General features: G+C 45.0%; 1 protein-coding gene across 3 annotated transcripts in view; it reads left to right on the top strand.

The window, feature by feature from the left end:
• COG3 (component of oligomeric golgi complex 3) overlaps positions 1 to 5,671 on the top strand; it is a 251,481-nt gene extending 245,810 nt beyond the window's left edge. For all 3 annotated transcript variants that reach the window (XM_063952822.1, XM_063952821.1, XM_063952823.1), the window contains 2 exons: positions 1,710 to 1,808; positions 3,407 to 5,671. In XM_063952822.1, coding sequence (XP_063808892.1) covers positions 1,710 to 1,808; positions 3,407 to 3,436 — 129 coding nt within the window. In that variant the 3' untranslated portion in view covers positions 3,437 to 5,671. The remainder of the gene's footprint in view (positions 1 to 1,709; positions 1,809 to 3,406) is intronic.
• The last annotated feature ends 6,471 nt before the right edge of the window (positions 5,672 to 12,142 follow it).

Below are 12,142 nucleotides of genomic sequence, written 5' to 3'. Positions count from 1 at the left end.
TTCCTCCTGTGTGCCTCTGTAAATTTTACACATTGATACACAAGAATACTCCCTGGAGGGCATTGAGCGTAAACAAGTCTTGATCAATCAACACCTAAGTCATGCTAGGGCAGGACAATCACCATCACTTCCTTACGTCACAGAAGATGGCAACTGCTTCTAAACTAAAATACTAAAGAAATACATAGTCCACATATTCAAACATGCGTTTTCACCATTTCACATATGGGCACAGCACATTAAATATAACATGGTAAAATGAATTATTAAATATACATTGACAGTACATGTAATATGATCGTTCATATGAAAATGGCACTCAGCACAAGGGATTAACCTCCTTAGTGCCACATCCACCATCTTGGCCATGTAAACCAGGTCTCCTGCCACACTGTATCAGTAAAATACAAGATCTAGAAAGAAAACGTTCTGAGGCGCTTCTGGTAATCCCTTACATAATGTACATAAAATAATGGGGGTCATTCCGAGTTGATTGTAGCTGTGCTAAATTTAGCACAGCTACGATCATTCACACTGACATGCGGGGGGACGCCCAGCACAGGGCTAGTCTGCCCCGCATGTCAGTGCCAGCCCCCCTCGCAGAAGTGCAAAGGCATCGCACAGAGGTGATACCTTTGCACTTCAAGAGTAGCTCCCGACCAGCGCAGCTTTAGCGTGCTGGCCGCGAGCTACTCGTTGCTTCCCGACCCGCAGTGGCTGCGTGTGACGTCACGCAGCCGCTGCGGCCTGCCCCCCCAACGGTTGGCCGGACCGCGCCCCCCGTCCAGCCCCCTCCTGCCCAGCGACCGCCTCTGCCTCAGAGGCGATCGCTAGGCAATGACAGCTGGCATGCGCCAGCGCACTGCGGCGCTGGCACATGTGCAGTTCAGACCCAATCGCTGCGAGAAACTGCAGCGAGCGATCGGGTCGGAATGACCCCCAATGTCCCTTAGACTGGATCATAGGATACAGTCCATTTAGAAAAGTCCACTCCTTACTCCACAAGCTCTATAAATGTACGTAGTGATGACACCCAATATCCTTTATAGAGCAAAGTCAAATTTTTGAGTTGATTGAAACCACCACAGGCTTTACCCAAAAAATAGAAGTGCGATATATGGTGCAGAATGTTGTAAACAAAAAGTATTATTTATGCACCATATTTTGTGTGCATTCTGTAAGGGATTACCATTTTTCTTTTTATTACTTGTATTTTAACGTTTGGTGGTTGGAAACTGCCTTAGGAAACGTAGAGGCTGCTCACCTGATGGCACCAGTACAAATGCCACTTGTGTATTGTTATCCACACTGTATCAGTAACAGTGAAACGTTGATCAGAGCTCTTCAGCCTTCTGATGTTTGTTCATTTGACCTGAGTGCCGCACCTTTGTGAACTTTGGATAGATGGATAATTAGATGTATACGGGGGAACTCAAATGTTTGTAAGTCGGTTGGTTGTCTGTTTTTTTTCCTGTCTATTCGATCCCATAGAGAGAGATGTTCGCATAAAGTTATATATAATGGAAGCTTTAGTAATATATTTAGAAGAAAAACATTGCTTACCTACTACTACTACTATACTACTACTATATACTACTGGATGAAAGGAGTAGTAGTAATAAAATGTGAACAATTGTGCTTTCTGGAAATGTTTTTTAGTAAGATGTCCTTTTTTAATTTCTTTCCTTTTTGTTGTCACATTATTATAGAATAACATTCAGCAAGTCTTCCAAAAGATCCACATGCTGCTGAAAGAAGAGTTCAGTAGTGAGGATTTGCAGATCATTGCTTGTCCTTCAATGGAGCAGGTACAAAGCATTGAGAGCTCTCTATCAGTCACAGGGAAAACACTGTTTTCTATACTAAGTATATAGCCAGCACCACACAGCTCACTGTACTGTCCACATGTACCCCTTTCACACCGCACAAATAACCCGGTTTCTACCTGGTATATTGCCAGGTCGACACAGGTCACTGTGCAGAGTGAAAGGGGCTATGGACGAATTCCCGGGTCGCCTGACCTGGTAATTCCACCCGGGTTATAAGAAGTGTTATTCCCGGGTAATTACCTGGTCAGACGCAGTGTGAACGGGTTACCCGGTACCCGTTCACTGCGTAGAGAGAGGCGGCGCGGAGATTATGTCATCGCGCAGCGCCGCACACACACCCCTCCCCCCGAAGCCGTCTCCGTCCCCGCCCCCTTTTACGCCGCACAAATAACCCAGGTCGACACGGTTCGCTGTACAGTGTGAAAGGGGTCATGGTTGAAGTCCTGGTCGCCTGACCCAGTAATTCAACTCTGGTTATAAGAAGGGTTATTCCCGGGTAATTAACTGGGTCAGGCGCATTGTGGGACGCATCAACCAATCGATGCGACCCGGTACCCAGTTCACTGCAAAGGGAGAGGCGTTGCGGAGATGTCATTTTGCAGCGCCGCCCCCGATGCTGGCTCTTTCCCCACCCCCTATGGCAACCCGACCTGGCATATTGCCGGATTGGTATTGCGATGTGTAGGGTCCAATGCCGGGTCCCACCGGGAAGGACCAGTTTCCAATTCCCGGATGGGACCCGCAATTGCGATCTGATATTGGTATTAGCATGCTATGCCTGTGTTGTTAACTTTGCAATGGTGATCAAATTGGTAACCAGCTGGGTAAGTGCACGTGCCTGTCTGTGGGGATGATGCAGTGTTAAATACAAGGTGATATTATTCACACCTGCGTTGCGAGCACAGAAAACAATGAAGCTATTCACCCATATGTATCTGCTGCTAGTAGAGATGAATACAAATCTGCATTGCTCATAAATGCGTGCACTCTGCTCTGGAGCATGTGTAGTGCACAAACGTGCAAGATCCCTACACAAAAGTGACTTGTATTCAACTATGCATGAGCCCCTGTCTGTCTAATACCTGGGGACTCCTCAGTGACTGCTGTTTTTTTGCACAGTCAAAACTGTTGGCAGATGGAAGCATTTGTTTACTCGCTAACCAGCAGTATTAGTGATCATGTAAATAGTGTTTTCTTGCATATAACTTAATTTCCCATTTCCTTTCTGCTTTCTGACCACCCGGCATGTCTCCTATGTTACCGTGGTAACTTAGCAGCTTTCCAGCCACACGGAAGAAACTACTACAACAGCATTTTCTTAATCAGTGTTGACTGGGTTTTAGAGAGATGTGTGTACTCATGCATGCAATGCATTAGCCCATATGAAATGTACATTATGCTAGGAAGCATACATATCTAATCTACACACACGTTTTCTGGATACATTTTAGCTTACTAAAAATAAAACTTTTCCATTGTATAACAGAAGCCCAGGATGCGCACATTCATTTACAGAATAAGTGGTTCGTTTAATCTGTCACGTGCTGACAAGTTTGTCCCCCTCCTCTTCCTCTTAGGTGAATCTGTTGTTGTCAATGTCTAAATAGCTGAAGATTTCTAAACTTGTCCCTTTCGTTTGGGTGTTACTGGGGAAAATGAAGCAGAAATCCAGAACTGATGATCTGCATCACACCGCAGGACATTGCAGAAACACATACATGTGCAAAGAAAGGAATGAGCCCACGTTATACCAAAGCAATTTACTCTCTCTGGAGACCTTTTGGATATTGTCACTGAAATCGTGCACCTGAAAGTCAGTCTGATGGAATGGTATAGCTGGCATCACAGTGAAGAATCTCATGTGTATTGCCCCCTACAGGAAGCCACACTTGAATATAAATGTACAGTCAAACCCACTCAAAGTAACCCTACTGATTTGCCAAGTCTACTGGACACCATACGACTTGATGGCCTCGTGCACCTTTCGAAATTTAGCCAGAATTAACTAATAACCCCTATATTGACGCAATTATATTAAAGAAGATTTTTGCACATTTTGTTTAAAAATTGGAATCCCTTTCTTCCCCTGGATAGTAGGGGTTCCAGAATTGGGTTCCTTGTATTTACTGCAGGCAGTGATTGGTGGGGTACTTTCACATACAACATGATTCTAAGAAGACCTCTCCTTTATATTCAGCCATGTGTCGATATGAAAAGCTACTGAAGCCTACATTTCTACATTGTTTTACTGTGTTTGTGTGCTACCCGCTGTGCAGTGTCCTCTGTCTCAGAGCTTGGACTTGCCAGATATCACTTTTGGAGCACATCCATGGTTCATTTGAGTACTTACAAGTAGATCTGACATCTTCTGTACAATGCTCACGAGAAAATGCAACGAACCATCTGAGCATCTTGTATGGAGTCAGTGACTTGTGGCTTTCTGGTGCTGCCAAATTAGGATTGTTCTCTAGTTCTGTTGAGGCTCAGATCTGTTATACAAGAGATGAGTCTGGAGATAGGGGAGCTGAGCATAACACATTTATAGCGAGAGTAAAATGCTAATATATAACATTTGAAATCCCCAGGTATCCCCTTCTCAGATCATTGAAGTACCTCCTAATTAGTTTATTGTTCTTCTTTATACTTCCTTTTACCTAGAAAACAAATAATGTCATGAGCAAAATGACATATACATTACCATACAAATTACAATATGGCTTATGACCTTTCATTTGAATATCTTGGCAGATGAACATATTAAATCAACTTAAATTACGTTTTGCCTAAATGTTATCACTTATACTGTAAGATACTGTAAGATTGCCGTAATTGGAAAGTTACATATTATGCATTTATTTTCTTCCCATACACTTGTAAAACGCTGCATAAAATTAGCATTTTAATTGGAAGCCTCTAATAGAAACACAATTAGCGACTTATTTAAATTTGGGTTCATCCTATTATTTGGTAAAAGTTTGGGCACTTTGGTAGAGATACTATAGTAACAGTCCTTCCCCACGGGTGAATTGCACCACACAGGTGGTGACCTCTCGCGATACCATGCCCCTTATTCCCAGAAGTCTGATAACTGGGAGGTGCTCATTATTAGGGCTAGCTTCCTGGTCTGCAGCCCTTTCTCCAACTTGGTTCTAGCATCTACCATTAATCAGCAGTTCTGTCATCGTTGCCATTACTCCTGCAGGTCTCCAGGAAAAGACACAATACTGTGGGCACAGATTGGATGACTATTTTACACAAATAATTTTTAACAAATATATATTATTATTTTTTTTCTAGATAGGAACAGTATCTGAAAATTCATGAAATGTTTTGTTTCCTGTAGGAAGATATTCATCATTGCACGAACCCAGTAGATAACTTATTATGAGTACATTTGCTTCCTCAATGTGAAATTCCACATGTATACTTATGAATATTACAGTGCTTAATATTATTCATACAAAATCAACTTCTGTTGTAGCTCCTCGGTGACAAGGAAATCACCCAGGGAAATTTAATCTAGGAATCAAATTCTGTACAGCTTTCTGAGGTCATGGGTTTGGGGAATTTAATCATTGAGATTGTGTGTCAGAAACCAGTCCTTATCTGGACCATCAATAGCAAAATTGTACCCAGTGCCTTGTAATATATGTATATTTACCTCCTTTTTATAATGTGTTTTTGTTTCATAACTTAAACTAATTAATGTGTATATAAAATGTTTTAATGCCATGTACAGAGATTGTAGTTATAATGGGATATATTTAAAATTGGGGAACACTATTTCATTTTTTTTTTCATTTATAAAGAACATAAAAATAAACAATAACATGATTTAAAAATGTATCTGCTTGTTCCTTTATGTACAGTGTAATAGGGATTAGAAACAAATAATGTACATTAAAGCCATATATTTAAATTGCTTAAATTGGCTGATAAACTTTTAATAACTTTTTAAATAAAGTTTTTGACTTCTACCTTACTGAAAAGTGGATTATGTGCATTCTCCTTTATATGGGTTGTTGTAGCAGTGACTATGGAGAGGTGTTAGACAAGTACAACTATCCGGTGTCTGGTTATTGAAAGAATGCCATGCCTTTTCTTGCTGTTCATATGTTTGACATTGTGTCTGACATTCAGTTATCTGCATTACACTGTGATTTTACAGCCAGTTACATTACCTTACACTTTGCGGGCTATTTTCACCATGTACACTCCTGTGATCCTCACTTTTCAATTAGAAAAGGAGGTTGTTCTGTAAGTCTGCATGGTTTTACCTCTGATAATTGTGGGGAAATCACCCACCAAAAGTGGCTAATAAGATGGTTTAGTAGTATAAAGGCGGTGGTAGAAATACCGACGCCAGAAACCCAACCGGCATCAAAACCCTGACAGTGCTCAGGATCCCGGCGTCAAAATCCCGAATGTTCGTTAAGCGGGAGGCATTCGTGTCCTGCTGTGGGGGGGGGGGGGGTGAGGTTAGGTTTAGGCATTACAAGAGGGGTTAGGGTGCATGATCGAGAAGAGGATGGTTAGGTATTGGGGAGGGTGGGGCGGGTTAGGCACTTACAAGGGGAGGTCAGGGTTAGGCACCAAGCTGGGAGGGTTAGGGTTAGGCACCCACAAGGGAGTGTTAGGGTACTTTCTGGGGGGCTGTCGGGATTCTGATGGATGGGATGCCGCTGTCGGGATTCTGACCGCTGGCATCCCGTCCATCGGTACAGGCTCTTAAAAGGTGTCAAATGGTTGATACATGCATTTTATGTTTGTGTATTATTGGTTTTTAGGAAATGAAAGCCTCTAATGAATCTGAGGTATATTAAAATTAGAGATGAGCGGATTCGGTTTTACTCGGTTTTACTCGGTTCTCAAAACGACATCTTATTGGCTCACGGATGTCACGTGTTTTGGATAGCCAATAAGATTCGGTTTTGAGAACCGAGTAAAACCGAGTAAAACCGAATCCGCTCATCTCTAATTAAAATGCCTTTTATGTAATTGTAAGCCATGTTGAAAAAATTTTTTTTACACAGTCACCCCTAAAGCATCCCAATTACACTAACCTTGGGGGCACCGGACACCAAACACCAAACTTACCCTCATTGTGTCTTGGTGTGGCTGGGCTGCTTTGGGGTGGCACGCTATAACTTTTAATTTAGCACTTTTTTTTTCGCCGGCTTGGTGGGGTTCTGCGCTCCGGACTTATACTTAGTATTAGGGACCCACCAGAGATGAGGTCACCTAGATGCTGGTTGGTGGGCTGTTATTTCTAGCCAATAAGTATGCCAAGAACCTCAATTTTGCTCTGTTAGATGGCAGTGTTTATTATAATTATTCTGACTAGCAGTGCTTGGTATTGTAGATGTCACGATCCGGGTATCTGGACGCCATTACTTACCCTTCAGATGCCTTCTAAGGCTGGCTCAGCGTTCCAGGACCGGATCCCATCTGTCATACTGATGTCCACATTCCTGCCTCCTCTCCTGTCACTCTGAGACGCGGTCACCGCAACGCCTGTAACATCCGGAATGGCGTCTCCCGCGGCCTCCGCCGCTGTTCCTGAGTTTCTGCATGCAGAGTGTCAGAGTGGTGATTACGTCAGCCGCGGCCTCCGCTGTGCCCGTGTGGTTAAATGTGCACTTATCAGTCTGGCGTCTCCTGTCTCCTGTGGCCGGCGCCGCCATTACTGTTTTAATTCCCACATGGATTACAAACCAAACTTCCCTCCAAGTGTCTGCATGGGCGCAGCCATCTTGGATTCTGTCATCTGTTCATTTCCACCAATCTACTGTTTGCAATGTTAATCTGCATAATTGCCTAGCCAATCCCTTCCTTGCTGCAGGTATAAGTATTCTGTGCCTGAGCAAGGAAGGCGTCAGTGCTTTGGTTGTCAAACCTAGTTCCAGTTTGTCTCTCTCCTGTGGTTGTTTTCCAGGTTCCAGTTCCTATCTCCAAACCTCCACTAAAGAGACCCGCACCAGCATTCCACCTGCGGTGTAGCCTGACTCTCCTATCCATTTGGATTCATCTGCTTCCAGCTACAGATCCACCTGCTTCCAGCAATCAGCTTCCAGCAGAGATCAGCTCTTCTTAAAGTGCCGGTACCCTTTTCTACAGATTACCATTTATCACTGGTATTATTATTTCACCGCTCTCAAGCTCCATATATCATTTCATATTTCATCGCTCTCAAGCTACATTTATTATTTAACTGGTTTCAGCCAGTATCCACTCCGTGCCAACATTAGTCTGGTTCCAGCCAGTATCCACAGCAGCCGTTTTATCCACAGCAGCCCAGCTTTTCCTGGAACACCAGCTGGTACGATCCTGGGCTATTTCCATTGCTACAGTCGGGCCTGGTAAGGACTTTCCAACTAGAAGATTATAAGAACTATCTCACACTACCAGGGCCCTGTGGCCTTGCCACCCTGTAGTACCCAGGAACTGTATTTATCCTCTGCTGATTTTATGTTTTCTTTTACTGCTGCTGTGTTACGGAGTATGTCATAATAAACATCATTGACTTTTACTTTGGTTGTCGTGGTCACGCCTTTGGGCAATTCTTCTACATGTAACTTACATGTCTAGGGGTCTGATACAACCTCCCAGGTTCCTTTACACCTCAGCCCCTACAACTGAGGCTGCCTCCCGTCAGCTCAGGCCCTCAGCTGTGACAGTAAGCACTGACGATATGAATCCAGCCGAAGACCAGGATAAAGCGGCCAGGCCGATGCAAGAACTGGCAGCCCGACTTGAACATCAGGAGGCTGCACAGGGCCACATCGTCCGCTGTCTCCAGGATCTCTACTCGGCTGGATGGCATTCAGACAACCCTCCGTGGATCAGACGCGTCCGGTGCGTCAACCACAGTGACTCCAGCTATAACCCCACCCACCTTACCCATTTCTGCTCCACGTCTTCATCTTCCAACGCCAGCAAAATTTGACGGATCTCCAAGATTCTGCAGGGGATTTCTCAACCAGTGTGAGATTCAGTTTGAGCTACAACCTGGCAATTTTCCCAGTGACCGTACAAAAATTGCCTACATTATCTCTCTTCTCAGTGGCTCAGCCCTTGATTGGGCATCACCGTTATGGGAGAGGTCCGACACCCTGCTATCCTCCTACACTGCATTCGTGTCAACATTCAGGCGTATCTTTGACGAGCCAGGCCGGGTAACTTCAGCTTCATCTGAGATTCTCCGTTTACGCCAGGGATCACGTACTGTAGGACAATATCTTATACAGTTCCAGATCCTGGCATCCGAACTGGCATGGAACGACGAGGCCTTGTATGCTGCATTCTGGCATGGCTTATCTGAGCGTATTAAAGATGAGTTAGCTACCAGAGACTTACCTTCCAAGTTAGCTGAGCTAATCTCACTCTGCACGAAAGTTGATTTACGTTTCAGAGAGAGAGCAACTAAGCGTGGAAGATCATCTGCTCCAAAATCTTCTGCTCCTCCTCCTCGCCAACTGTCACCATCTAAAGACGAGCCCATGCAAATTGGCCGTTCCCGTTTAACTCCTGCTGAGCGCCGAAGACGTCTCTCTGAGTCTCTTTGTCTTTACTGTGCAGCTCCGTCTCACACCATCAATGCCTGTCCCGAACGTCCGGGAAAACTCCAAACCCTAGCTTGCCCAGGAGAGGGCCGGCTAGGAGTAATGATCTCCTCTCCATCTCCTCATGATTGTAATCTCCCAGTGTCGCTCCAAATTGCTCAACGTTATCGGAACGTCATTGCCCTCCTTGATTCCGGAGCAGCTGGGAACTTTATTACCGAAGCCTATGTTAAACGGTGGTCCCTACCCACCGAGAGACTTCCTTCGTCCATCTCCTTAACTGCCGTGGATGGCAGCAAGATTTTTGATGCAGTTATTTCCCTAAGGACTCTACCAGTTCGTCTGAGAGTGGGAGTTCTTCATTCCGAATTTATTTCTTTTTTAGTGATTCCAAGAGCCACATATCCTGTGGTCCTGGGCCTTCCATGGCTCCGTCTTCACAATCCATCTATTGATTGGACGATTACGCAGATTCTGGCATGGGGTCCCTCCTGTGCTGAGACATGTTTGTTTAAAGTATTGCCTGTCTGTTCTTCCTCCCCCAGGTCGTCTGATGTTCCACCTCCTCCATATCAAGATTTCACGGATGTGTTCAGTAAGGCTTCTGCTGATATCCTTCCTCCTCATAGAGAATGGGACTGCCCGATTGATCTCGTTCCAGGGAAGGTTTCACCTCGAGGCCGAACTTACCCATTGTCTCTGCCTGAGACGCATTCTATGGAGGAATACATTAAAGAGAACCTAGCAAAAGGGTTCATTCGACCTTCCTCTTCTCCAGCCGGCGCAGGCTTCTTTTTCGTAAAGAAAAAAGATGGTGGTCTGCGGCCGTGCATTGACTACAGAGGTCTGAACGACATTACCATCAAGAACCGCTATCCACTACCCCTGATTACTAAGCTCTTTGATAGAGTTAGCGGAGCTACCATCTTCACAAAGCTGGACTTGAGAGGTGCATACAATCTCATCCGGATCCGTGAGGGTGACGAGTGGAAGACCGCCTTTAACACCCGTGACGGACATTATGAGTACCTCGTCATGCCCTTCGGATTGAGCAATACTCCAGCTGTCTTCCAGCATTTTGTCAATGAGATCTTCAGAGACATTTTATACCGTCATGTCGTGGTCTATCTAGATGATATCCTCATTTTTGCCAACAATTTAGAGGAACATCGTTTTTGGGTAAAAGAGGTTCTGTCCCGTCTCCGTGTCAATCATCTCTATTGCAAATTAGAGAAATGCATCTTTGAAGTCAAGTCCATTCCGTTTCTAGGTTACATTGTGTCCGGTTCCGGACTAGAAGTGGATCCTGAGAAACTACAAGCAATCCAGAATTGGCCGATACCCTTAACCCTCAAAGGGGTCCAGAGGTTCTTAGGGTTCGCCAATTATTACAGAAAGTTTATACGAGACTTTTCCACCATTGTGGCGCCTATTACTGCTTTAACTAAGAAGGGTGCTAACCCGTCCAAGTGGTCTGAAGAAGCTACGCAAGCTTTTCATCTCTTAAAACAACGGTTCATCTCTGCACCAGTTCTGAAACAGCCCGACATCGACTCTCCTTTCATCTTAGAGGTGGATGCCTCCTCCGTTGGAGTAGGAGCGGTGTTATCTCAGAGGGCTAAAGATGGCCATTTACATCCTTGCAGTTTCTTCTCCCGGAAGTTCTCCCCAGCGGAGCGCAACTATGCCATTGGCGACCAGGAGTTGCTAGCCATCAAGCTCGCTCTAGAGGAGTGGAGATATCTGTTGGAGGGAGCTTCTCATTCAATCACCATACTTACAGACCACAAGAACCTTTTATATCTGAAAGGCGCACAATGCCTCAACCCTCGTCAGGCCAGATGGGCACTTTTCTTTTCCAGGTTCGACTTTAAACTCCAGTTCTGTCCGGGCTCTCAGAATCGCAAGGCCGATGCCCTTTCCCGCTCATGGGAGCAAGAAAATGAGTCAGAGTCTTCAGACAAGCATCCTATTATCAATCCGTTGGCATTCTCCACGGTAGGGATGGACTCTACGCCCCCACTAGGGAAAAGTTTTGTGAAGCCGGTACTGAGGAAGAAGCTCAGGCATTGGGCCCATGCTTCCCGTTTTGCCGGACATACAGGTATCCAAAAAACCCTGGAGTTTATCTCTAGGTCCTATTGGTGGCCAACTCTGAGAAAGGACGTCATGGAGTTTATTGCATCTTGCCCAAAGTGTGCCCAACATAAAGTATCCCGCCAGTCGCCTGCGGGGCAACTGGTTCCACTATCCGTTCCCCGTCGACCATGGACCCATTTGTCGATGGATTTCATTACAGACTTACCCATGTGCAACAAGTTCAATACCATCTGGGTGGTAGTTGACCGGTTCACCAAGATGGCACACTTCATTCCTCTCACCGGTCTTCCGTCAGCTTCCAAGTTGGCTCAAGTGTTCATACAAGAGATCTTCCGACTCCACGGTCTGCCTGAAGAAATTATCTCAGATCGAGGAGTTCAATTCACAGCCAAATTCTGGCGAAGTTTATGTCAAGTCCTCCAAGTCAAACTAAAGTTTTCCACGGCTTACCATCCTCAGACCAATGGTCAAACTGAGAGGGTGAATCAGGACTTGGAGGCCTTCCTCCGCATCTATGTGTCTTCCTCTCAAGATGACTGGGTTCAATTACTTCCCTGGGCCGAGTTCTGTCATAACAATCAGTATCATTCCTCATCTTCTTCAACACCATTCTTCACCAACTTTGGATTCCACCCTAAAGTCCCTGAATTC

The sequence above is a fragment of the Pseudophryne corroboree genome, chromosome 2 (genome assembly GCF_028390025.1).
Source record: "Pseudophryne corroboree isolate aPseCor3 chromosome 2, aPseCor3.hap2, whole genome shotgun sequence".
Classification (NCBI taxonomy): Eukaryota; Metazoa; Chordata; class Amphibia; order Anura; family Myobatrachidae; genus Pseudophryne; species Pseudophryne corroboree.
Note: the sequence above shows the minus strand (reverse complement) of the source record. Positions and strands in the feature narration are given on the sequence as shown.